This window comes from Aristolochia californica, unplaced genomic scaffold (genome assembly GCF_029961685.1).
Source record: "Aristolochia californica isolate CCGP_79_NKW_82.1479 unplaced genomic scaffold, dmAriCali1.0.hap1 SCAF_11, whole genome shotgun sequence".
NCBI classification, from domain to species: domain Eukaryota; kingdom Viridiplantae; phylum Streptophyta; class Magnoliopsida; order Piperales; family Aristolochiaceae; genus Aristolochia; species Aristolochia californica.
The window spans coordinates 8,598,436-8,623,497 of record NW_027181782.1 but is presented as its reverse complement, the minus strand read 5'-3'; the positions used below and the strand labels follow the sequence as shown (position 1 = coordinate 8,623,497).

Below are 25,062 nucleotides of genomic sequence, written 5' to 3'. Positions count from 1 at the left end.
TCGGAGAGGGAGAGGGAGAACGAGGGATTTGAAGACCAAAATCCCCCATTTCCCATGAATACCCGCCGACAGACAGTGATTTTTGCGAGAAAATCATGCTGAAATGGCAGGAAATGGCAAAGAAGTATGGGTTCCAGACGGGGTAGGACGGAAGGGAAGAGACGGAACTCTCTGTCCCAAAAAAATTTTTAGAGCTCCCCCGATTCCCAAATCGCCGCTCATTAAAACGAGCCGGTTCGCGAGCCAACGAGCCGAACCTGGCTCTGCTCGGGTTTGGCTCGTTAATATAACTTGAACTTGATATAAAACTAATCGAACCGAGCCAAACTCGAGCATGTGAGAGTACACGTGATTTATGATTCGGTGACTAACGGGCTCACCAATGAACGGCTACCTGACCGGGGACGGAAACCGTCAACGTTCGTAAGTAAAATTGTTCTTCGGGTGAGTGAGGATAGCACTCCTTTCTTAAATTTTAAATGAAAAAGTAACATACAATGATTAGGAAAAGAAAAAGGCGATTCGTCTTTTTCCGTTTTTCCCTCTTCTAGTTTTATCGACCGAGACTCAGGAAGAGAGAGAAAGAGGAAGAAGAGGACGTGTGGAGCCTCGGGTGCTGTGATGCGTGGAGACCGTGACAGGCCGAAATGGCGATTTTCGTTTCGAATCTCCGCAAATGGCTGATCTTACAGACCCTAAAAGCGCTAGCCCTTGCTAGTTGCTACGCCTACAAAAGCTTCCAGCTCCTTCAATCTCTCCGTCTTCAGATTTTGCCTTTGGTTGTATTTTCTATAGGATCTAGTACTTGGAGGTATGTGTATATCTTCAATCCTTAGCGCCCTACAGCGTTCGTCTTGCTACATGGTCTGCATTGCACTGATTTGCGTTTGTTATGGAATGTCTTTGTTTATCAGGAGAGTGACTGAGAACTTGAAAGGAGCTGGTCGTCATTCGTGCTTTGAAGCTTTTCATTATCTTTAATTTTATACTTTGTTTAGTTGCTGGATCTTTTTCCTAGTTTTGAGCTGGTTGGTGTTGTTCAGGAAGCAATTAACTTTGAAAAGGTTCCTAAGCTACTGTATTATGTTTTTTTTTTTTTTATCACCTTAAACAATAATTTGCCTGTGCCGAAGCTCGTTCATAATAGTTGGTTCCCCTTTTTTTTATTTTTGTTTTTGTGTGATCGTAAGTTGCAGTTGGACGTTTAAACGCAATAAATTTGTCTTGTAACATGTCCTTCATTTTCTGATTTTTTTAGTTTCTTTTTTTTTTTTTTGAGAGTACCTTCTTTTGTAACTATAACAAAGTAATGGGGCTTCTGGGTTAATGAATGGAGTTTTTTTTTCCTTGCAGCGTTTTGTGATCTGTTTAATGGATTGCGGGTAAGGTTGGTTTCGCTCGTTTGCATTATTTCTCTGATTTGACAATGAGATTTGTGTATTAAGTGATATTATTTCCTTGCACTTTGTCTAGTACCTCCGGTTTAGGAGGAGGCGGTCTTCCTGTGAAACTATTCTGCACTTTCCTTTTGAGAATTTCACCATTTAGTGATCCCTTTTGCTCTCTTTTCTACTTTTCGCCTCTTTTTTTCTCAATTATTTCTTCTGCTGTAAAAGTGGCAGGGGTTTGTAGAAGTTCGGCAAATGGCTGAACCGCCCAAGTTGTTGTATATAGTCATTGTTGATCAGAATGCAGGAGAAGAGGAACAAAATGTGTCGTTCCGGTACACACGGCCGGTGTTGCAGAGTACTCTGCAGCTCATGGGGTGCAAAGCTCGCCACGCATTTAAAGTACGCACGAAAGAACTTATTTCTTACAGTGTTTTTGTACATCTGGTAGCGGACTTCCTTCACGGAAAAAAAATTATCCGCTCTCTCCGTTCTTCTTTTTCCTAGGTATAACAGCCAATTTTTAGCTTTATTCAACTCTGTGTGTATGATTTGCTACGCCTTTGTTCCAATGTCTGACATTCTTGGTTGTAATTTAGTGTGACCGATAACAAATTTCAAACTGGTTGTCCGAAGACGTTTCTAGCATTTGGCTTCCATTTTCTTCCCTGGCTAGAATTTTCTCCATCAATTGTAGCTAATGAGTCGACAAAGTAGGAATTTGTATTGGAGCCTGCTTGCACCTCAGTTTTAATATTGCTAACATAAGTTGCAAAGTTGTTGGATGGTTTTGATCTTTTCTTGAAGGGATGGACTTTCTTTTCTTTTTGTGTGAAAACAGTGTGAATTTTGAACATGTAATTGTTGTGTAGAAGCTCATATGAGTAAAGAATTGTTTTGATTGCCATGAAAATATAAGTAGATGTCATTTGTATGTGGCTCGATGAATCATCCTAAAACATGAGAATGAATTGTGCATCTTTGAGGACACAGTGTTATTGCTCCTCAGTAGATCTAAAATCACTATTTAAATGACAGGTGACAGAAATGATTTGAGTGTGTTAAGTCTGTTCTACTTCCTTTTGTTATGTTTATTTTTAATTTCTTTTTTATCTTTCATTTCAGTCACTGCCATTGGTTTTTTTTTCAAGTATTTATGTGTACATTGGTTTTAGTTACTGGCTTTCTTGGTGTGAATATCAGTCATCATGTGGGTGTATGAGGAATTTGACTTATTTTTAATGTCATATTTCTATAGTTTTTCTCTCCTCTATCTTTTCAAATACTTATCTTCCGCTATTTGCATCAGATAAGTCGAAGGGTTTTTGAAGTTATGAGAATTGAATTTTCTGGATATATGTTCCCTCCTTCCATGGAGGAAACCTTTGGATCTGATACTTTCGAGCGGCTGTGCAACAAAGAACATAGGGAGGTTGAGAGCTATTCAGTTCAAGAGACAGATGAACAGAATAGTGTTCCCTTTGAATTGTACAAAAGACGCACGACAGTTGTTGTTAAAAGAGACACATTCTTGGATGTTGTTTGTGATGCACTTTCTGTATATAAGTACTTTGGTCCCAATCAACGAGCTGACTTAATATTGGCATGCAGGTATAGTTGTATCTGAGCTGGATACTCTCAATTTTTCTTTCTGTAGGGTTAGATTATTCTTGCTTTTTCATTTGGTTTTTTTATGTATGCATGATTAGTTTTCACACGAGTTTAAGAGTTAATGAGTTTTGAAACTTAGCCCAGTACAGAATAAATGAGTAAAATTCATTTAACATTATTAGCCCACTTGATTTATTATGATGCTGGCCATTTTTGTCCAGGTTTGATGGTTTTAAACGAATATGACTGTTTACTAATTAAGGAAGGTTTTATGGTATCTCGGTGATAAGAATGTCATCTGCAAGTGTCCGCTAGTCAACTCAATGTTTAGATCTTTGCATGAGTAGTAGGGTAGAATCCTAAGTGAAATATTTTTTGTGTGTGTGTTTTTCTGTAGAATCCTTAGTGAAATATTTTGTGTGTGTGTGTGTGTGTGTGTGTGTTTTTTCTATATAGTTTCTGCAATTTGTATTAGCACATTGGACCAGTTATTTGAAAAAAAATATCAAGTGAGAGCATGTTAGTGGAGGTCTAGTATTCTGCACCTCATTTCACATTCAAATGATGAGTACGAAATTCACCTCGTCTGAGCTGCTCTATGGCTGTCTAATTCTTTGAATTGTTGAGGTGTAGTATCCTTCTTGTTTATATTGATTCTTGACTAGTAGTTCTTACCTGTTGTAAGATGCTTGAAATACTTGATTTTGATACACGAGCATGCTTCGGCATTGCTTTTGTTTCTCTAATGTGCCTTTCACTTTTTGTAGGATTCGAGAGAAAAAGGAATCTGTGACAATTCTATTATGTGGAACAAGTGGGTGTGGAAAATCTACTTTGTCTGCCTTGCTGGTAATATTTTTTACTTTCAACACCCTTTTTAAGTTCTAGTTCATTTTTGGCTCTATTTTTTGAATTGTAGGCATTTCTTAAAGTTGTCTTAAAAGTAGGCATTCCTCAAAGTTCACATACTTTGAGCAAAGCTTCTGGCTGTCCCCTTGAAAAACAAAGTGATTCCTTCTTTCTGTCACACCAAAGCTGTTCATTTACACTGACTGGGTTTGAAAGAATTGGCATTTATAATGTGAAAAGATAATATATGAACATACTTCCTGTTCCCTGTAGATATATGAGAATACTAATTAATAGAGCTCTGGTAGTTCTCCTCACTATAGGTCTGGTAATGCCTTTCATTTCTTCCTTAGGTCCTCTTCTTATTAATAAGATTAAGAAATGTAAAGTGTTCCATTACTGTACGTATATGATGTTATTCTGCTAATTGTTTGGCTGTAGTCTCTCATCTTGACAATTGGTAGCAAAAGTATCAGTCTGATAGAGAAGAGGCCTTGTTTTCTTCAGTAAGCAAGATTTTAACCTTTTCATTTTGTCCACCTATGTTTTGACTTGCTATATTTCTTTCAGGGTAGCAGATTAGGCATCACAACAGTGATTTCTACAGATTCAATTCGCCACATGATGAGGAGCTTTGTGAATGAGAAGCAAAACCCTCTTCTTTGGTCTTCAACCTATCATGCTGGAGAATTCTTAGACCCAGTTGCAGTTGCTGAAGCTAAGACAAAAAGAAAAGCCAAGAAGCTGGCTGGGATTTCTCTTTCCTTCTCTAAAGAGGAGTTATCTCACGCAGCTTCAAATGACAGGCCCAAAGCAGGCCTGATGGATACGGCATCTAGCACTGAAATAAAAATTGGACCTAAGCAGATGGCGATTGAGGGGTTTAAAGCCCAAAGCGAGATGGTTATTGATAGTCTTGATAGGCTGATTACAGCATGGGAAGAAAGAAAGGAGTCAGTAGTTGTTGAGGGTGTTCACTTGAGCCTCAATTTTGTGGTTAGTAACTTCCCAAATGGTCATGACTGGTTATCTGTTTTCTTCTTTTAAGTGAACAAAAAAGCGTAATCCTTTTGCTGTTTTATTTCTTTGTTTGTTTTATTTTCTTTTCTTTTATTTTTTAATTTTTTTAAGGGGTAATTTGTGATATTATACGTATTTGTTTGAAACAAATGAAATAGATCCCTTCATTCTTCAATTTGCTTTCTTCTGGTGCATCAGATCTCCGTTGTCTTCCCTAATTTAAATGTTGGATGTACAGAGAGAAAGGTTGGTAGTAGGCCAGTGGAAACAGTGCTTTCTAACATGCTGACATTCTAACATGGTTTCAGCAAAGTATATGTTTGCTTATGGTTCTTCTGTTTTGTGTATGTTTTGATCTACTAGATGGGGCTGATGAACAAACATCCATCAATTATACCTTTTATGGTGTACATCACCAGTGAGGACAAACACATGGAAAGGTTTGCTGTCCGAGCAAAGTACATGACGCTGGACCCCGCTAAAAATAAATATGTCAAATATATTAGGAACATCAGAACGATTCAGGAATATCTCTGTAACAGAGCAGATAAGCATCTTGTACCCAAAGTAAACAACACTAATGTCGACAGGAGTGTTGCAGCAATCCATGCTACTGTGTTCAGTTGCCTCCGCAGGCGTGAGGCAGGAGAGCAGCTTTATGATCCAACTACTAACACAGTTGCCCTTATTAATGAAGAGTATCACAATCAGTGTGCCGCTAACTCATTAAGTTCCAAGTGCATGTTTCAACTGATTCAACGGAAAGGATCTTCAAGGCATCTAATGGCACTTGTTAATACAGATGGATCTGTAGCTAAGGCTTGGCCTGTAGAAGAAGTTGATGAGAACGGGAAACCAGTTGTGGTTTATAGAGAGAATGGTGGAAAAGGGCCCATGTCTGGACCATTACAGATTGGGAAAGCAGAGCCTGTTAATCTTCAGTTTGGAAACTTTGGGATCAGTGCTTGGCCAAGTGATACATGTGGAACCAGCAATGCTGGGAGTATCGACGAATCCAAGGGAGATGGTACTGAAAATGGGAGCAGGTATTATTCTTCGTGTTGCAGTTCTCCAAGGATGTCTGATGGGCATGCCAAGGAGGTATGTCATTCTCTTGTCATTGTCTGTTTTCCAAATACTGAAAAGACATAGTGCTAATTCTCCTTCTGTGAAGATAGCTGATTACTATTGCACTCAGCAAAGTTATGTCCACATATTCTCTGTATCTGTTGATTGATCAATGATCATGTTGTATGCATCAAAACAGATTGGCCAAATTTGGTTAAGAGGCCTGGTTGGCTGTCAAAACTTAATTTTTTTTCTAAAATTTAAATTTCAAAATCCAAAGTAGAAATGTGGATTGCTGATTAATCTTGCTGCTACCATTTACATTTGAAGTTAGATCACCAGCTGACTGCGGTAGGAGTGGTACCCAAACCAGTGGCTTCTCCATCTCATGGACTATGCCTTGCCCATCTCATGCCTTCTTTTGGGAACTTGTTTGCTTTTTTCAGATTTCTCCAGTGAGCACTTGTCTCAAACACTTTTATGACCTTTAGTTCTACATTTCAGCTCAAGGAAGAATTGTCAGTCTCTGGTAGTGAAGAAGAACCTGATGATCCAGTTGAACAGGATAGTGATGAGGATCTGAGTGATGCTAGCAACAAGGAAATCCATGACGAGGTAATGGCTTTTCATAGTACTTACATGCCTTTCGACACAAATGAGCAGCACTCTAGTTTTGAAGAACAGGTAGACACAACTTGAGATCTTCATAAACTTCACAATCCATAGTGGTTATTGTTGTCATCCACTTGTCAATAGTTGCAATCTGAGATGTTATTGTATGAAGAAACGACCTGATCTTACATCTTAGCGTATTGTCCGTCTCTTTCAGTGTAATTTCATACAGATTTACCTCCCTTTCAACGTTTTTCCTCAAAACACCACCCGACTTTCTTCTTTCATTTTGGCAGATGGAGGGCTCTGTGGATGAAGAGTCAACTAAATCGGACGAGGAGTACGATGATTTGGCGATGCGTGATGGGCAGGAGAATGGATATTGGTCGGATGATAACGAGGAACATAGCAAGAAGTCTCTGCTTGAAAGCAACAAGCATCTGGGTGACAAGTATCGGGAAAATCTCAACAGATTCTTAAGTAATAGTGACCAACTGCATCATGTGTCTGAGACCCTGTGCTCTTATTCTTCATTCATGTTAGAGAAAAGTCAGAGGTTTAGAAAACGTTCCATCAGTGGTGATAGGTTTCTAGGGCGTTCCCAAAGCATTCCTGCTCTTGGTAAATATGGGTCTTTCAGCGGACCCATCCTCACCGGAGCACCTGAGAGGTAGCCAAAGAGGTGAGTTTTGTAGAGGTTTGACGCATGCGGTTGTCATTCTTGAGTCACCTCTTCCTGTGAATAAACTATAAATGAATCTTCTTTTGTCCATGGTCACTTGTGTATTGTTCATGGTTTATAAACAACTAGAAGTTGGTTAAATAGATCAATCGATTTGGATAAATGCAAATGAGCTCCTTAACACAATGGCAGATCACTTATAAACTTTGATGACTTACACTCTAAATAGATGATCGAAAGATCTCTTTAGTATGTTTTGGTTCAACTTGACTCGATTGATCAACATTCCTTCTTACTTTCATTGAAGTTGGTCAATCGGTCAATCAATCTGCTTCTAGATGCTTTCTGAGTTTACTTCCTTGTGTGATCAACATAAGTTGGTTGATCAAGTTTAATTCCAAGGGCCTTCTGCACTAAAACCTTCATTAGTCTTTTGAATTAAAAGTTTGATTGATCAACTTGACTTGATCGATATATTTGACAACCTAGCCTTTTGAGTCAAAAATTTAGTTTACCAACTTGACTTTGTTGATCAATCTTCGTCCAATGTTTGTTTTGGAAAACTCTTGTACCAATATGATTTGGTTGTTCAATATCTTCTGAGATCGATATCTCCCTTTAAAAAACTCATATTGAGAATTGGTTGGATAGGCAAGAAAATAAATTTACAAATATTTTTTTGATGTATAATTATATTCATATAAAGTTTTGTTCTTTATGGTATAAAACGCCTCGAAAGTTGAGTTTTCGGCTGTTGCTCGAACCTCTCTTGTAGTTTGATCTTTGTTGCTTTAAATATCGATTTTTCTTTGTAGAATTTGATTGTCAAGATTCTTTTTGCGTTGGAAATTAGACTCGAAGATATTTCTGTAAATATATAATTTGAAATATAAATATTTCATTAGGGAGGTGCAAATGCCAAGAAAATAATGGGTCTAATACCATGTTAAAAAAAATAAAAATAAAAATAAAATAAAAAATACAAACTGAAACTGGCTTTAATACCATGTTAAATTTTTGGAAAAAAGAAATATTTCGCTAACTTGTTGTAATTTGTTGTAATTAGAGTATATGAACCTCTATTTAAAACTACCCTTGTCCTAGTTATACCCAAAGTTAAATATTAAAATATAAGTCCTAAAACAATTGAACAATTAAACATAAATAGAAGACTAACATAACTAAAACACTTTTAAATGAGACTCTTCTGTGAGACCTCCTCTAGTGAGACTCTTGTAAGACTCCACTATAATAATTTTGGCACTGTTAGACTTCTTTATATAAAAGTCATATTAGACTTTTTTATACCTATTTTTTCAACATATTGCAACTGAAAATTGTTGTGCTCAACTTTGTGGATGAAATAGCAATTAGAGGACTATGATATAGAGCAAGGTGAGATGCCTATTTATTGTGATAACATGAGTGTAATATGCCTAAGTAAGAATCCAATTTACCACTCTCAAAACATATTATGATTGTTAATTTTTAGGACTCCATGGATTTAGCTTATGGAGAAAAAGAGAGGGATTTATTTAGAGAAAGTAAGAGGAAGAAGAGGTTATAGACTTATTACCCTAATCCTTCTCTTAAGCTCAATTTATAGATTAATCAACCTAAAATATTATAATTATAACCTTGGAACTTTAACCTAATTACATCAATGTCATCTCTATGAGATGACTCTCTATTTACCATACTGCCATCATTGTATGGACCTATGGGGTTTCTCCTTTATATATGGGCCTTGAGCCCATCTTCCATGTCTCTTGGATGTGTGGGCCTTCCTTTGTCTTATGGGCTTGAGCGCATCTTCCAACACACTTGGATATGTGGGTCTTCCTTTATCGTGTGGGCTTGGGCCTATCTTCCAACACTCCCCTCAAGTTGGGGGTGAGAGAACATCATGAACTCTCAGATTGTGGCAAATGGTGTATAAGATCTTCTCGTATAAAATGACAGTCCTCCATATCTTCCAACACTCGCCTTCACACTGGTGGTCTCTTCCATGAGACCCAACTGGCATAAGATAAGTGAGAGTAAAATCACTCAAAGCCGTATGACATTGCTTCATACTCTAGTCATAACCCATGTTGGATGTAGGACAACTCTCATATCTTCTGTAGGTAGTGGATCTATACACAATGCTCAAAAGTGTCTAAACCCTAGACCTCTCAAGTGGTAGGAGTAATAAATGTCAATTAAGGGGGGTAAAGAGTAATTATCCAAAAAGATAATATTTTGGGGTTACCTTTGCTTTCGTCATCCATCAAAATAGCAAATGCCGATAAAAATCAGCACCTGAAGTCCTTTTTCAATAATAATGTCTCATCCAAAGAGACACAATAGTTGTAGTTAAAATGGGTCTGGGCCTATATAACACGAACCAAAATAAAAATCCTTGTAAATGGACCCATAAAATAATCTGATGCGAGTATCTGCACCAAATAATGTGCTGACTAAGGAATATGCTGCAAATACCTCAAACTAATAATCTAGCCAGAGAAATAGAATCGAGTTGCACCGAGTCAAATAGTAGACCAATATAGCTAAGTCATGGAAGAAATATGTATAAAACTCGGGATCCGTACCCAAATAAATGATGCAGAAAACAAGTAGGCCGAGTCACTTGACCCGGACCGAGTTGTCTCTGTCTGAGTTTGCTCGAGTTATCTCGGTAGGACAAAAGCAACCTTGGGTCGGAGGTTCTCAGCCCGGTCCAAGTTGGGTTGGAAGTGGCACTGGCCGACGCAAGACTCACTACCAGCCTTGGATTTAATTTTTCTTAACTTAGGAACAAATTTATCAACAATGCGTCTTCTTCGGCAAAAGACCGCTAGTTTCCCTGATTTGTCGTCCGGAAACGGCAACCAAGCTGGCACTTGGGAAGCTCAGAGGAGATACATCCAAAGGAAACTTTCCAAAAGAATCAATCCAGCATTATAGCCAACTATCAATTCCGGATTTCTGGAATGAGATGAAACGAAAACAACTACTTACCAAAAGAAGTAGAGAACCAACGGCTCGGTTCCAATAGAATGCCAGATTAGGATAATGTCCAAACATAGAGCTGGTAATTGATCTCAGACTGATCTTTCGCCTATAGCTTAGTGGATACTCGGATTTGCTCTGTGTTTCCATGATTCAGGCTAATCAATACAGCCAGAGAAAATCAACGAGAAATCATCATAATAACTTCTGAGATTAATTTGGAATGACATAACACTTATCGGGCAGCGAGATGCACTTGTGCTAGATAAACTGGATGCTGGCTGGAAAGATAGTAGTGAGAAGATCTATTGCAAAGTTTTTTGAGCCAGGAAATAATTGAGCGACATCGTTGTCCTCCCCCGGAAACCAAGCAATAGAAATTTTCTCGATCTCGGGCTGGATAACAACGGGTTAACCCAGCAACGGAAATTTTGTAGGATGGTAAGGTCGCTCGGTGGATTATACAGAATGAAACATCTTTTCCCCACAACTCTCGCTTCCAAACAGAGCGGGAAAGTAGTATGGATCTTCAAAAACAAATATACATCACCGAATAGAACGATGACGATGCTTAATCCGAGCAGAGTCAGAATAATTATCAGAAAAGTGATGGTAAAGAGGTAGGAGGCTCCTAGCACAGAGGTGGCAACGGATGTGCTGACGGTGGGTTTGTCGGAGAGACTTTTTTCAGTGCCCCAGCCTTTGCACCGGTGACAAGTGCTATCGAAAGCAGAGACTTCGACGGCGGAAGAACAAACAAGCATATGATGGACTCGCTGGTGGGTTGCCTCCGACATATTGGCAATTACTAGTAGAAAAAATAAAAAATAAAAAAAGTTTGGAATTTTAAAATACCTCAGCTACGAGTCCCGAAAATCAATGTTATGATACCATGTTGATTTTTAGGACTCCATGGATTTAGCTCATGGAGAAAAAAAAAAGAGGGACTCATTGAGAGAAAACAAGAGAAAGAAGAGGTTATGGACTTATTATCCTAACCCTTCCCTTAAGCTCAATTTATAGATTAATCAACCTATATTACAATTATAACCTTGGAACTTTAACCTAATTACATCACTGCCATCTCTATGAGATGACTCTTTATTTACTATACTGCCATCATTGTATGAGTTTGTGGGTGTTCTCCTTGATATATGGGCCTTGGGCCCATCTTCCACATCTCTTGGATGTGTGGGCTTCCTTGGTTTTATGGGCTTGGGCCCATCTTTCAATACACTTGGATATGTGAGTCTTCCTTCGTCGTGTGGGTTTGGGCCTATCTTCTAACATCAATAAGATGTCACTTCATACAAGAGCTAGTTCAAACCAAGGTGATAAAAATCATAAAATTTAACGGCAGTCTGGATAGAAAAATAACTTGGTAATAAAGTTCATAACACACATCCAATCCACTTTAATCATCCAAATGGTGCATGCAAAAGTCTCATGAGCAATAGTGAAGATCAACCTAACTACTGCAATTCAACCATTCGAGTTGTATCCACTATTAGAAGTCAAATGCCATATCAACCACTGTAGTGAGTTGAATAAGAGAGGAAGAGAAAGAGCACACTACAGTAATGATCGATCGAGTGCAAGAAGACTGAACAATAGGAGAGAGAGAGAGAGAGAGAGAGACAACTCTTTGTTGCAAAACATGTTTGGCCCCCAACAAATAATATTATTGAAGCCAAAAGAGTTGTTGATTTTCAGGATTCTATAGATTTAGCTCATGGGGAAAAAAAAGATAAATACACCATTGGAAGAAAACCAGAGGAAAAAATAGGTTATGGACTTGATATCCTAACCCTTCCCTTGAAGCTCAATTTCTAGATTAATCAAACTACAGTTTTACAATTATGCCCCTTGGAACTTAAACCTAATTACATCAATCATGATTATCCAAATCTACATAAATCAAGGGAAGATAAATCAATTACATTAATCTAGGAAGATTTGTCAAATCTTCCAACTCATGTGATAAGGATTCCAACTTGTGTGATGACTCATCATGCCACCTCACATGATCATGGTGGGTCCCACCATCTCGTGTGATCATGGTGGGTCCATATCTTATGGGTTTGGGCCCATCTTCCAACACTCTTGGATATGTGGTGTTAGAGTTTGTGGTCTGGGTTAAGTACTTGGCTTTCTGCTTCCTAACAGGTCAGCCTTTTGGGAAGTATTGGCTAATTGACATGGTATCAGAGCTGGGCACTTGTTCCGCATTCGAATCCCAGAGTGCAGCAGTAATGAACCCAGGAATAGTGGGTGTTAGAGTTTGTGGTTTGGGTTAAGTACTTGGCTTTTCGCTTCCAAATATGCTGGCCTTTTGGAAAATATTGGCTAGGCGTTTGACATGTGGGCCTTCCTTGGTCGTGTGGGTTGGACCTATCTTTCAACACTCCCCCTCAAACTAAGGGTGAGAGAACATCATGAACTCCTAACTTGCTGCAAATGATGTATAAGATCTTCTCATATAAAATGGCAGTCCTCCATATATTCTAACACTCCCCCTCATGCTGGTGGCTCTTCCATGAAGCCCAGCTGGCATAAGATAAGTGAGAGTAAAATCACTAGTATGACATTGCTACATACTCCAGTAGGTTAGAGCACACTCCTATCTTTCTGTAGGTAGTGGGTTTATACGCAATGCTTTGAAGTGTAATAAAACTCCTCCTCCATCACCTTGTCACAACGACTCTCAAGTGGTAGGGAGTAATAAATGCCAATTAAGAGGGGGGGTTTATAATATATGTAGAAACAAGCTCCTCCATCATGGTGTCCCAACCCGGGCACCGACTCTCACAGGTAGAAATGGGTGATAAGTGGGTAATGTCTGCCATTCACAAGATGGCGATAAATGACCCATGGATATATATATATATATATGATGGACTTAAACTCCAAATCGAAGCAACACTCAAAATGTTACAATAAAGGTTGGCCCAAAGATATGTGAGAGTTAAATAAAGGATGATAGGAGAAATGTTGTCAAATAACCAATGAGTAATGGGTAAAGAGGAAGATAGGATGTTGAGGTCACCACTTCTTCAATAATAATGTCTCATCCAAAAAGACACAATAACAGTAGCTAAAATTGGCATGGGCCGATTAACACGTACCAAAATAATAAGAATCCTTGTAAAAATACCCACGAAATAATCCAATGCGAGTATTTGTACCAAATAATATGCTGACCAAGGAATAAACTGTCAATACTTCAAAATAATAATCCAGTAAAAAAAAAAAGTATTGAGTCATGCCAAGTCAAATAGTATAACAATATAGCCGAATCGCAAAAATAGGTATAAACGTTGTGATCCGGTAACCGAAGCATGAAAAAAGTTAACTCACTCAAAAAGTTCTCTTAAATTATTCATTTTTAGGTTAAAGTATATCATATGTTATTAATAAATTAATAACTCAACGTATTACTTTCGTTTTTGTTATTTATAATGTTATTTATTTATTATTTGTAATTAATCGTGTAGGTATTTCATTGGCTCATGTAATTACCATATTAATGTACAATAAAATATCTAATTCAATTAATAAATATATTAGTATATTTAATTATACATTAAATAACTTATTCGTGTAGTAATAATGGTTGTTTTACCTAATTTGGGGTTTAAGGATTATGTTGTAATTAAGTGCACTGTAAAGGTTTAGAAATTCTCTTGTTTTTTATGTTTTTCTCATGTTGGGGCACTAACACTGGAAACTGTTTTCCAGTGCACATGAAGTCGTCAACACTAACACAAATTCTTACCTGATCTTCATGTACATGACATGACATGATCTTCATGTTGGACATGACTTGATCTTCAAGAATCCACTTTGGGGCACTAACCCCCCCCAAATGTTTCCTAACTTACGAAAATATTTAATTCTTCAACAATCCCTTCGTCCTCCTCTCGGCGCCGAACAGAGCGGCTGTTGAAAATTATTTTTTTTCGATTCTGGACTTCTTAAAAGAAACGAAAAACGGAAAGTAGCAACGATGAAGATAAGTATGCAGGTGCTAGAATCATAAATAATTTCCTGAATGATAGCAGAACTTCCCAATATCAACGGCAATAGTATCATCTTCCCCGAACAACGCGGAACAACAAAGTCTCTTCATGGCAGATTAAATTCAAGATACCGATCAGAGGATTTTCTAGAAATCAATCAGCAAATCAGTTGCGTGTATAATTACTAGTAATGATCCGGTAGAGGCAGAAATAAGGCAGTGAAGGAAACACAACTTCTGGTTTAATAGAGCTAGAATCGACGGTGAAGACAATCTTAGAGAGGGAAAGCGAAAAAAAGTCCTTGGAATCCCTTTACGGATGGGAACAACAAGAAGGAATGACGACGATGATATGATACGGTCAAAAAGATTTCTGAAAAGTGACTTCTGCTCCCCAAGATTAATACTGTCACCGGAGGATGGCCCCCATTAGTGTTGGTTCCAGAAACGGCAGCAGTAGCTGCAACGGTGACGGGGAGGCTTCGACTGAGGATGGTAAGCTGGAGGGGTCGGCTGACGAAAATAAAAAAAATGGCAGAAGATGGGCTCTTTGGTGGTTGCCTCCGGCATATCGGCTTGGTGGCAATTACTAGTAGAAAAAAAACATGGCTATGGTAAATAAAAAAAAATAAAAAGGGTTTGGAATTTTAAAATACCATCGCTACGAGTCTCGAAAATTAATGCTCTAATACCATGTTTATTTTTAGGACTTTATGGATTTAATTGATGGAAAAAAAGAGAAAGACACCATTGGGAGAAAACCAGAGGAAGAAAGATTAATTAAACTACAGTCTTACAATTATGCCCCCAGATCTTAAACCTAATTACGTCAATCATGATTATCCAAATTTACATAAATCAAGGGAAAATAAATCAATTACATTAATCTAGGAACATTTGCCAAATCTTTCAACTCATGTGATAAGGATTCCAACTCGTGTGATGACTCATTATGCCACCTCACGTGATCATGGTGGGTCTCACCAGCTCGTGTGATCATGGTGGGTCTCACCAGCTCGTGTGATCATGGTGGGTCCATATCTTATGGGTTTGGGCCCATCTTCCAATACTTTAGGATATGTGGGCCTTCCTTGGTCGTGTGGGCTTGAGCCCATCTTCCAACAATAGTCTTTCTTGTAACTCATTTGGTATATCGACTGAATAATTAAAAGTACAAAGCCTCGATCCGCGTACTGACTCAGCGTAGGGCATTGATTAGGTTCCACAACTTAACAATCTACTACTTGGAGACTAATCCATCATCAATATCTCCTCTACAACGGTGACAACTTTTCAATCCTCATAGAGAAGTTCAACTGAAGTTGCACACAACTTTAGTTTCTCAATTGTAACAGTATTGTCAATATATCAGTCGAATTCTGACTCCCTTGAATCTTCTCAAGTGCTAATACTCCATCTTCAAGAACCGATCTAATGAAGCGGTAACACACTTGTATGTGTTTTGTTCTAGCATGATAAACAAGGTTCTTCGCTAAATGAATAGCACTCTGACTGTCACAATACAAACATTCTTCTCATGCTTGAGACCTAATTCTTCCAAGAAATACTATAACCATACCATATCTTTGTTGGCTTCGGTCAAGACGACATTTTCTGCCTTAGTAGTAGAAAGAGCAATTATCTTCTACAACTTAGGGACCCAGCTAACTGCGATACTACTTGATGTGTATACATATCGAGTGGTACTCTTCCTGCCATCAATGTCTCCAGCCATGTCAGCATCTACATAACCCTGTAATCCCAAGTCTGACTATCTGAAACATAAGGCTAAGTCTGTAGTGCCTCTCAAATACATGAGAATCCACTTCACTGTTTTCCAATGTTATTTACCCAGATTACTCATATATCTGCTCACAACTCCCATTGCATGAGCTATGTTTGGTATGGTCCATACCATAGCATACGTGAGACTGCCAATACCAGAAGCATAAGGCACATTGGCCATGTAGGTCGCTCCTGCTATGTATAAGGTGACTGCTCCTTAGATAGCCTAAAGTAACTAGCCAAATGAGTATTCACTGGTTTTGCATTGTTCATGTTGAACCTACTCAAAACCTTTTTCACATATTTTTCTTGAGACAGTTTCAAGACATCAGTATCTCTAGTAATCCTCGTCCCAAAGATTTATTTTGCAGCACCCAAATCCTTCATTGCAAACTTCTTGGACAACTCCCTTTTCAACTTATCTATTTCCTGTTTGCAAGCACCTATTATCATGTCATCAACATATAGCAATGAAATGATGCAGGAGTCATCAAGCTTCTTCACATAACAGAAATGATCCGCTAGCACCTCACGAAACCTTTACTACTCATAAAGGTGTCAAACTTCTTATACCATTCTCTTGGAGCCTGTTTATGACCATTAAAACTCTTTTGAAGTTTGCACACCATTTTCTCCTTTCCTTGTGCTTTGAAACCCTGTGGTTGCATCATGTAAATTTCTTTCTCCAAATCACAATGAAGAAAAACTATCTTGACTTCCAACTACTCTAAGGGGGGGTTAGTCCACAATGAACTTGAATTGAAATGAATAATTGAATTGAACTTAAATGAATTGATTCAACTTTAACTCATCCTTGGGTGTTAGTGTAGACGAGTTCAAGTGCACTGGAAAACAAATTCCAGTGTTAGTGCCCCCAAATGAAAAGTATGATATAAACAAGAGAATAAGTAACCTTTTTATAATATACTTAAATAGAACATATACCTAAATAGATAATTAACCAAAATAAACTTGGTTACTACACTTATAAGTGATTTAAGGTGTAGTATTAAAATATGTTAATATCCTAATTAACTAATTTTTTTATTATATTACTTAATGATTATAGTTTATTATAAATTAATAAAATAATTATGTGTGACAAGAATAAATTATTAAAAATTAATAAAAAAGTAAAAAATAAAAGAAGCGCATATAATAAATAAATAAATTATTTTGTAATAACATAAGAAATATTTTAACATAAAACTCACTAATTTAATATAATAATAATAAAATAAATATAATAAATAAAAAAATATATTTATCAATAACATAATATATATTTTTATGTATTAATAATTAATAATATATTGTCACAAAATTTAAAACCATTGGTTTAATTAATTATAGCAATGGGATAATTAAACCAAAACAATTTATCAAATATTTATTTTAAAAATATTTTAATTATTACTATTAAATAAATAATTTAATATAGTAATTATAAAATAAATATATTAAATAAATAAAAATAGAGAGCAAAGACGAGAGGAAGAAGTTGGGGCAAAAAAAATCTTCGGGAGACGAAGGCCTAGGGAGAGGGAGAGGAGAATAGCGAGGAAAGTGGTTGATTCACAAAATAGGTATGAATCAACCTTCCCCCGTTTTTGCCTGAGCGAATGAAATGGTGTTAATCTCACTTCAATTCAATTCTTTCTACACTAACGCCATTATTTGATGAACTAGGTAATGCGGGGGAATTCATTCCACTTCATTGTGGACAAACCCCCCCTAAGTGAAAGTCTTCATTTGCCACTAGTCCAAGCATTTTTCTAATAGAATTCAATTTCACTACTGGAGAGAAAATCTCAGTGTAGTCAATGCCTTCTTTTTGTTGAAAGCACTTTAGCACTAGTCATGCCTTGTATCGCTTGTTGCCATCATGTTTGTCTTTTATTCGGTACACCCACTTATTCCGCAAGGCCTTCTTCCCTTTTGGTAGCTCAGTCAACTACCATGTTTGATTTGATAACAGTGAATTCATCTCATACTTCATGGCCAACTTCTACTTGGTTATTTCATCAACTTGCACAACTTCCTCATAACTCTCTGGTTCACCTTTATTAATTCATCGTAGGGAAGTACTTCTATGGTGGTCTACTAGTTCTAGCAGATCTCCTGACTTTAGTAACAATAATATTCTGATATACTTCTAGGGGTATGTTTTCTTGGTCTTCTTGAGCAATATTCTCCATCTCAGTAACTAGAAGATCTCTCGACTGAATTACCTCAAACTTCTTGGCTTGACCTATGCTCTCAGACTCTGTTCTCAAGTTGTCTTTATGTAGGACACCTTCATTGAAGATCACGTCCTTGATCTTGATCACTTTACAACGTCAGTCACAACCAAACTCGGTACCACCATAGCCAGTTAAGAAACATATCTTAGATTTAGCATCAAGTTTACTTCTAACAACAAAATCAATGTGAATATAAGAAACACAACCAAAAACTTTCAAAAAAGAAAAGTTTACCTCTTTGCCGCTCCAAACCTCTTCGGGTATTTTGTAATTTGTTGGAAGATAGGGCCAAAATCCCACACAACCAAGGAAGACCCACATATCAAGTGTGTTAGAAGATGGGTTCAAGCCCATAAGACCTAGGAAGACCCATACATCCTAGAAAAATATAAGACGGGCTCAAGGCCCACAGATCAAGGAAAAGGCCCATAGACCCACATACAATGATGGCAAGATGGTAAATAAAGGGTCATCTCATAGAGATGGCATTGATATAATTAGGTTAAAGTTCCAGGTTAAAATCCTAAACCTTAAACCCTAAGTTCAGGGGTATTATTCTAATACAGTAGTTTCATTAATCTATAAATAGAGCTTCAAGGGGAGGTTAGGACATCGAGTCCATAACCTCTTTTTCCTCTGGTTTTATCCCAATGGGTCTCTCTCCTTTTTTCTCCATGAACTAATTCCATGGAGTCCTGAAAATCAACATGGTATCAGAGCATTGATTTTCAAGACTCTTAGTAAGGTGTTCAGGATTCTAAAAACCCATTTTTTTCTCTTTTCTTTGCTCATATTACTACGTTTATTCATCTGGTTGATTATTCTTTGTTATATGGATTATTCTCCATCTCCTCTAACTTATGATCCAAACAACTCTTGTTGCTCTGATCCAATTCATCGGATCCTCCTCCTTCACGCAAGCAGTCTACAAATTTCTTCCCATTGCTGTTGATTGGTAGAGTGTCTCCTCAAATAGAATAGCACCTGAAATATATTCACCTAGACAAGGAGTGCAAGGATGCTACATCCAGGAGAAGCTACAGATTTGGTGGTCTGGACGAGCTCATCAGTGTAAGCTCCAACACGGATAGGAACATCAACTCGATAGGGAAAGGAGTGAGTCGAACAGTTACCATTGAAGGACTGTTGTCCAATCCACTGAGAGGAGGATGCGTTGAGTCGCATGAGACTCACAGACGCCATTACTGCAATTACCCTTCCTTCTTCGATCAATATTCAGCATTTTTCCTTGATCGTTCTGTCTATAGAATCAGTTTCTTTACCGAGGTAGGTGGCATCGATTTTTATATGATGGTGAGTTCTAGTGGCACGAACTATCGTGTCTGCCTCTGGGATTCATAGTTGTCATCCCTTGGCTTCATAATGAGAAAGCTAATACCGCTTCCATAAGTATAATGGGAAGATAACAATTACAAGGAGCATAAGGGTGACAACAGATCTTGTTCCGCGTAAGCCTTGTTTGTGAAGGCAATGATCATTGTCTTGTTCTCCATGGAAGCCATCCTCAGTGCGCTCCCAAGCCCATCTCGTTGGCAACAGCTTCATTGTTGGTCATTGACAGACTCAAAAATAATACTTCACTTTCAATCTTAATTTCTCATTCACATCATCGGCTTAAATAGCTATTTTACAGAATACACATGGAAGAATTATGAGTGATTAACGGGATTACACAATCACCGGATTTACAGAATATTTACATGATTTCTCCTTAAGGGAAGAAATCTCAGAGTAAATCTTAAACACTCCCCCTCAAGTTGGTGCATAGATATCAATCATGCCCAACTTGTCAAGACATTTGTTAAAAGCTCGGTAAGACATTGGCTTGGTTAGCACATCGGCAAGTTGATCCTCAGATCGAACATGAGGGACTTCAATGATTCTTGCTTCTAACTTTTCTTTAATAAAGTGTCTATCAACTTCAACATGTTTAGTTCTATCATGCTGAACTGGGTTGTGGGCAATATCACATGCTGCCTTATTGTCACAATATAATTTCATAGGACTTGTTTGCTCAATATGTAGTTCTTGTATCAGATTTTTGATCCATAATAATTCACATATTCCCTTGGTCATTCCCCTGTATTCGGCTTCAGTTGGCGATCTAGCCACCATCTCTTGTTTCTTACTTCTCCAAGTGATCAAATTTCCACCTACAAATGTAAAGTATCCAGATGTAGACCGTCGATCTTCTATTGACCCAGCCCAATCGGCATAGGTATAACCTTCAATTTGCAAGTCACCTCCCTTTTTAAATAAAATTCCGTTCCCTGGAGATGATTTCAAGTAGCGTAGGATACGGTTGACAACATTCATATATTCTTCACTTGGAGAGTGCATAAATTGACTAACCACACTTAGTACATAGGCTAACTCTGGTCGAGTATGTGCAAGATACATTAACCTCCCAACTAGTCTCTGATAACGCTCCTTGTTAGCAGGGACTTGACCTGAATGTGTTCCCAGTTTCAGATTTTCTTCCATAGGAGTACTGACTGGACTACATGCTGTCATACCAGTTTCCTTCAATAAATCCAAAGCATATTTTCGTTGAGATAGAAAAATTTCTTCCTTAGATCTGGACACTTCAATGCCAAGAAAATATTTTAAGTAGCCAAGATCCTTCATTTCAGATTCCCTAGCAAGACGACTTTGCAATGATTTCTTTTCTTCCGGATCATTCCCAATTACTATCATATCATCAACATATACAATAAGAGTTGTGATGGCCTCCTTGTTATATTTCAAGAAGAGAGTATAATCTGAGTTGTTTTGCTTGTATCCGATAGATTTCATAAAATTTGTGAACCTTCCAAACCACGCCCTCAGGGATTGCTTCAAACCATATAGGGATTTCCTTTGTTTACATACTTGTTAGCATCCTTTGTTGTGCATAATGCATCCAGGAGGTAATCCCATATATACTTCTTCTTGGAGATCTCCGTGCAAAAAAGCATTTTTTACATCAAACTGATATAAGAGCAAATCAAGATTCACAACCAGTGATAGTAGAATCCGAACAGTGTTGATTTTAGCCACTGGTGCGAATGTCTCCATATAATCAATCCCGTAGGTTTGAGTATATCCTTTGGCGACAAGCCTTGCTTTGAACCTTTCAATGGTATCATCGGCTTTATATTTAATGGTAAATACCCACCTGCATCCAATTGGTGTCTTTCCTACAGGTAGGTCAATGACTTCTCATGTTGAATTCTTTTGGAGGGACCTCATTTCTTCATTCATGGCTTGTTTCCATTTAGGATCTTTCAAGGCTTCCTACACACTATTAGGAATAGATATAGCTGATAATTGATTCACAAAAACTTCATTTGCCTTTGACAATCTATGATAAAACACAAAATTATGCATGGGATACTGAGATTTAGAGGTGAGAAGAGGTTCATAATTGACTCTAGGTTTTCCTCTTGTGGTTTGATGAGGTAGCACTCTTAGTTGAGTTTCGAAACTTACCTGAGGTTCAGACAAGGACTCGGACTCATAAGGCAATTGATCCATTGGTACATTATGAAGGGGGGAAGATGGCGGCTGAGACTTTGGTTGTATCACTTCCATCTGGTCATGTCTTTCTCCATCCTGTGAATCATGTTCATAATCATCATTTTGATGTCCACAGCACAGCTGTAATCGGAATATTGACCACTTGTAGTATCCAAGATATCCAAATGATAATTAACGGTCTTCAATTCAATCCTGTTCTCCCCCTGTACTGAAGACTCAGGAGTAGAATAATACATGTTTTCTTCGTAAAATACCACATCAAGAGTGACATACAATTTGCGAGATGGAGGATGATAACAACGATAACCTTTCTGATGTTGAGCATAACCAACAAAAACACATTTGAGAGCTCGGGGTTCCAATTTATGTCTCAATGACTTATGGAGGTGAACAAAGGCTACATACCCAAAAACTTTAGGTGGCAGATTCGGCGCAACAGGTGAACTTATGGTTTTATGAAGAACACTCAAGGGAGCCTGAAATTGTAACACACTCGAGGGTATTCGATTGATAAGGTAAGCTGCAGTTGTGATGGCTTCACCCCAGTAACTTGCCGACATATGAGCTTCAAGCAAAGAAGCACGAACAACCTCAAGAAGCTGGCGGTTCTTTCGCTCTGCAACCCCATTTTGCTGAGGGGTGTACGAACAAGTAGTTTGATGAGTAATACCATGATCATCTAGATATTCTTTGAAACTTTGATTCACAAATTCTCCACCATTGTCACTTCGAAGAGTTCGTATAGTAGAATGATACTGAGTGACTATCATTCTGTGAAATTGTTTGAACAATGAACTAACTTCACTTTTTGACTTCATTAAACAAGTCCAAGTCATACGGGTGTGATCATCAATAAAAGAAACAAACCACTGTTTATCACTAAGGGAGGCTATATTTGTTGGACCCCACACATCAGAGTGAATAATCATAAAAGGTGATGGACTCCTATTCATGCTTATTGGGAATGGAACACGATGGCTTTTCGCCAATTCACATACATCACACTTAAAATCTGAAATAGATAATTTTTTAAAAAGTGTAGGAAACAATTTCTTTAAATAACCAAAGGATGAATGACCCAACCGTTTATGCCATAACCAAATATCAGAATCTGGTGATTTATTCTTCATGGAGAACGCTTGGGCTAACTGATGAAAACTTTCTGGCTGCAGATCAAGGTTATAGAGTTTCCCCCTTCTAGTACCATACCCAATTGTCTTCTGAGTTCGAATGTCCTTAAAAACACAAAGCTGAGGCCAAAAAACCACAATACAATGCAGAGTTTGAGTTATTTGAGCAATTGATAATAGATTATGATTGAGGGTTGGAAAAAATAATACAGAATCAAGACTCAGATTTTCAGTGAGAGTGATAGAACCTTCTCCAATAACGTGAGATGGAGTACCATTTGCTATAGATACGATATGTTGTTCAGATGGTTTCATACTTTTAACATGATGATTGTCAAAGGTCATATGATCAGTAGCACCAGAATCAATTATCCATTCACTATTTCTACTAGGAGCGGAAGTATTAAGAACCTTACTAGATGTAGCAATTAAGACTGATGCATCCTCAGTTGTGTGAGAGGTGGAAGGTTTTGCTACTACAACGGAAGCATGATTATTTGATTTGGAGTTTTGTTTGTGAGGCGCTTTTGTAGGATCCCACCATTCTGGATACCCGATAAGTTCATAACATCGTGACTTTATATGCCCAATCTCACCACAGTGAGTACAAATGCGCTATGGTTTGGTTGTTCCAACCTCATAGCTACGATTCTGAGATCCTGATGTTCAATTTTGATCACTATTAGGACCAGTTGGTCGAGCTGTTTTAGGCTTAGGTCGACGTGCTACCATTACAGATGTCTCAACACGATCCACTTCACTATTTAAAGTGGTTCTACGAACAGAGTCACGACGTACATAAGCTTAGGCTTCTTCAAGATCCAATATCGGGTCTTTTCTGAGAATTTCGCCACAAACTTGTTCGAATTCTGCATCCAATCCGTTTAAGAAAATATGAACACGCAATCTTTCAACGGATTTTCTATAAGCGATCACATCATCAAGATCTTTCATTATAGTCTTGTCACGATGATCAAGTTCTTGAAAAATTTCCACAAGATCACTATAATACGTTGATAAAGGGCGACCAGTCTGTTTGGTGGAGAAAGCTCTCTGATTCAATGAAAATAATTGTGATTCATCTGACCCATCATAGAAAGATTTTTCCAGAGCATTCCATATTTTGCGTGCGGTACGCAGCCAAATATAGCACTTCACAATATCTGGTGACATAGAGGTTAACAACCACCCCTTGACTTTTTGATTTTCAGCATACTATTTCGCATAAGAGGCATCCGTTTCTTGTGGGAATGGTGTTTTTCCCATAATATATTCGAGCTTTTCTCGTCCTGCAATTTGCATCTCCATGATCTGGGAGCATACATCATAGTTGACTTCGGTAAGAGTGAGGTTGGTTGTAAAACTAGAGTTTTCGGATTGCACATGAATAATTGGTATTGATTCCTTCGACATGATGAAAAGAAGATCGACGGGAACACGAAAAAAATATTGGTCCGATACAGTCCGGTCCGTAGACTGATTCGGTCTGGTCCAGTTCGCTTTCTAAAAAAAAATTGGTCCGATCCAGTCCGGTCCGTAGACTGATTTGGTCTGGTACGGTTCACGTTATTTTGCTAGGCTGATCTTGGTCCATTCGAGACCGGGTTGCTCGGCAAATAAATAACCCGGACCTAAGTTTAAATGAACAAATATAAAATTTACTGTACCTCTTCTTCGTCGAGACGCTCAACAGTGCGTCTCTTCCCCTTCGCCGGAGCCGATTGGGCTGACAGTGTTCTGGAAGGCTGTCGTCGGTGCAAATTGTCTTCATCGAGACGCACACTGGTGCGACGCCGGTGAGGCTTTTCCCCTTCTTTTTTTTTGTCCTTCGTCGGTCGGTGAAGCTTTCTGATGGAAGGCCGAGTAGTGGCTCGACTATTGTCGTCGGCGGCTTGCGGAACTTCTGAACAGCTCTTTTTCTTGGCGAGTCGTCGGTCAGCGAAGTTTTTTTATGGAAGGCCGAGCAATGGCTCGGCTACGATCGTTGGCGAAACAGAGTCCGTCGACTGAGATTACGGAACAGAGCTTTCGATCTATTCTTCAGCTACGATAGACTATGGAACAGAGCTTTTGCTCTGCTCTTCGGTGATGAGAAGGAGAAGGAGATGATTCTCCCTCTCTGATA

General features: G+C 38.1%; 1 protein-coding gene across 7 annotated transcripts; it reads left to right on the top strand.

Moving 5' to 3' along the window:
- The first annotated feature begins 596 nt into the window (after positions 1-596).
- On the top strand, positions 597-7,383 carry LOC137944426 (P-loop NTPase domain-containing protein LPA1 homolog 1-like). Of its 7 annotated transcripts, none has more exons than XM_068790111.1 (10): positions 597-811; positions 915-1,064; positions 1,354-1,382; positions 1,617-1,790; positions 2,698-2,999; positions 3,767-3,848; positions 4,419-4,844; positions 5,232-5,969; positions 6,441-6,551; positions 6,845-7,383. In XM_068790111.1, the coding sequence occupies exons 4-10, from the start codon at positions 1,644-1,646 to the stop codon at positions 7,220-7,222; spliced, it is 2,184 nt and encodes a 727-aa protein (XP_068646212.1). In that variant the 5' UTR covers positions 597-811; positions 915-1,064; positions 1,354-1,382; positions 1,617-1,643; the 3' UTR covers positions 7,223-7,383. The 7 variants fall into 7 exon arrangements, with proteins under 7 accessions (XP_068646212.1, XP_068646211.1, XP_068646215.1 ...); XM_068790110.1 differs by having other exon boundaries at positions 1,354-1,387; XM_068790114.1 differs by lacking the exon at positions 915-1,064.
- The last annotated feature ends 17,679 nt before the right edge of the window (positions 7,384-25,062 follow it).

What these genes read in the sequence shown, in the direction of transcription:
- LOC137944426 (XM_068790112.1), top strand. Translation starts at nt 1,644, where the DNA reads ATGGCTGAACCGCCCAAGTTGTTGTATATAGTCATTGTTGATCAGAAT. An exon ending in CTACTTTGTCTGCCTTGCTG is followed by an intron (nt 3,849 to 4,418) that starts GTAATATTTTTT and finishes TATTTCTTTCAG; the next exon opens with GGTAGCAGATTAGGCATCAC. An exon ending in ACAAGGAAATCCATGACGAG is followed by an intron (nt 6,552 to 6,844) that starts GTAATGGCTTTT and finishes TCATTTTGGCAG; the next exon opens with ATGGAGGGCTCTGTGGATGA.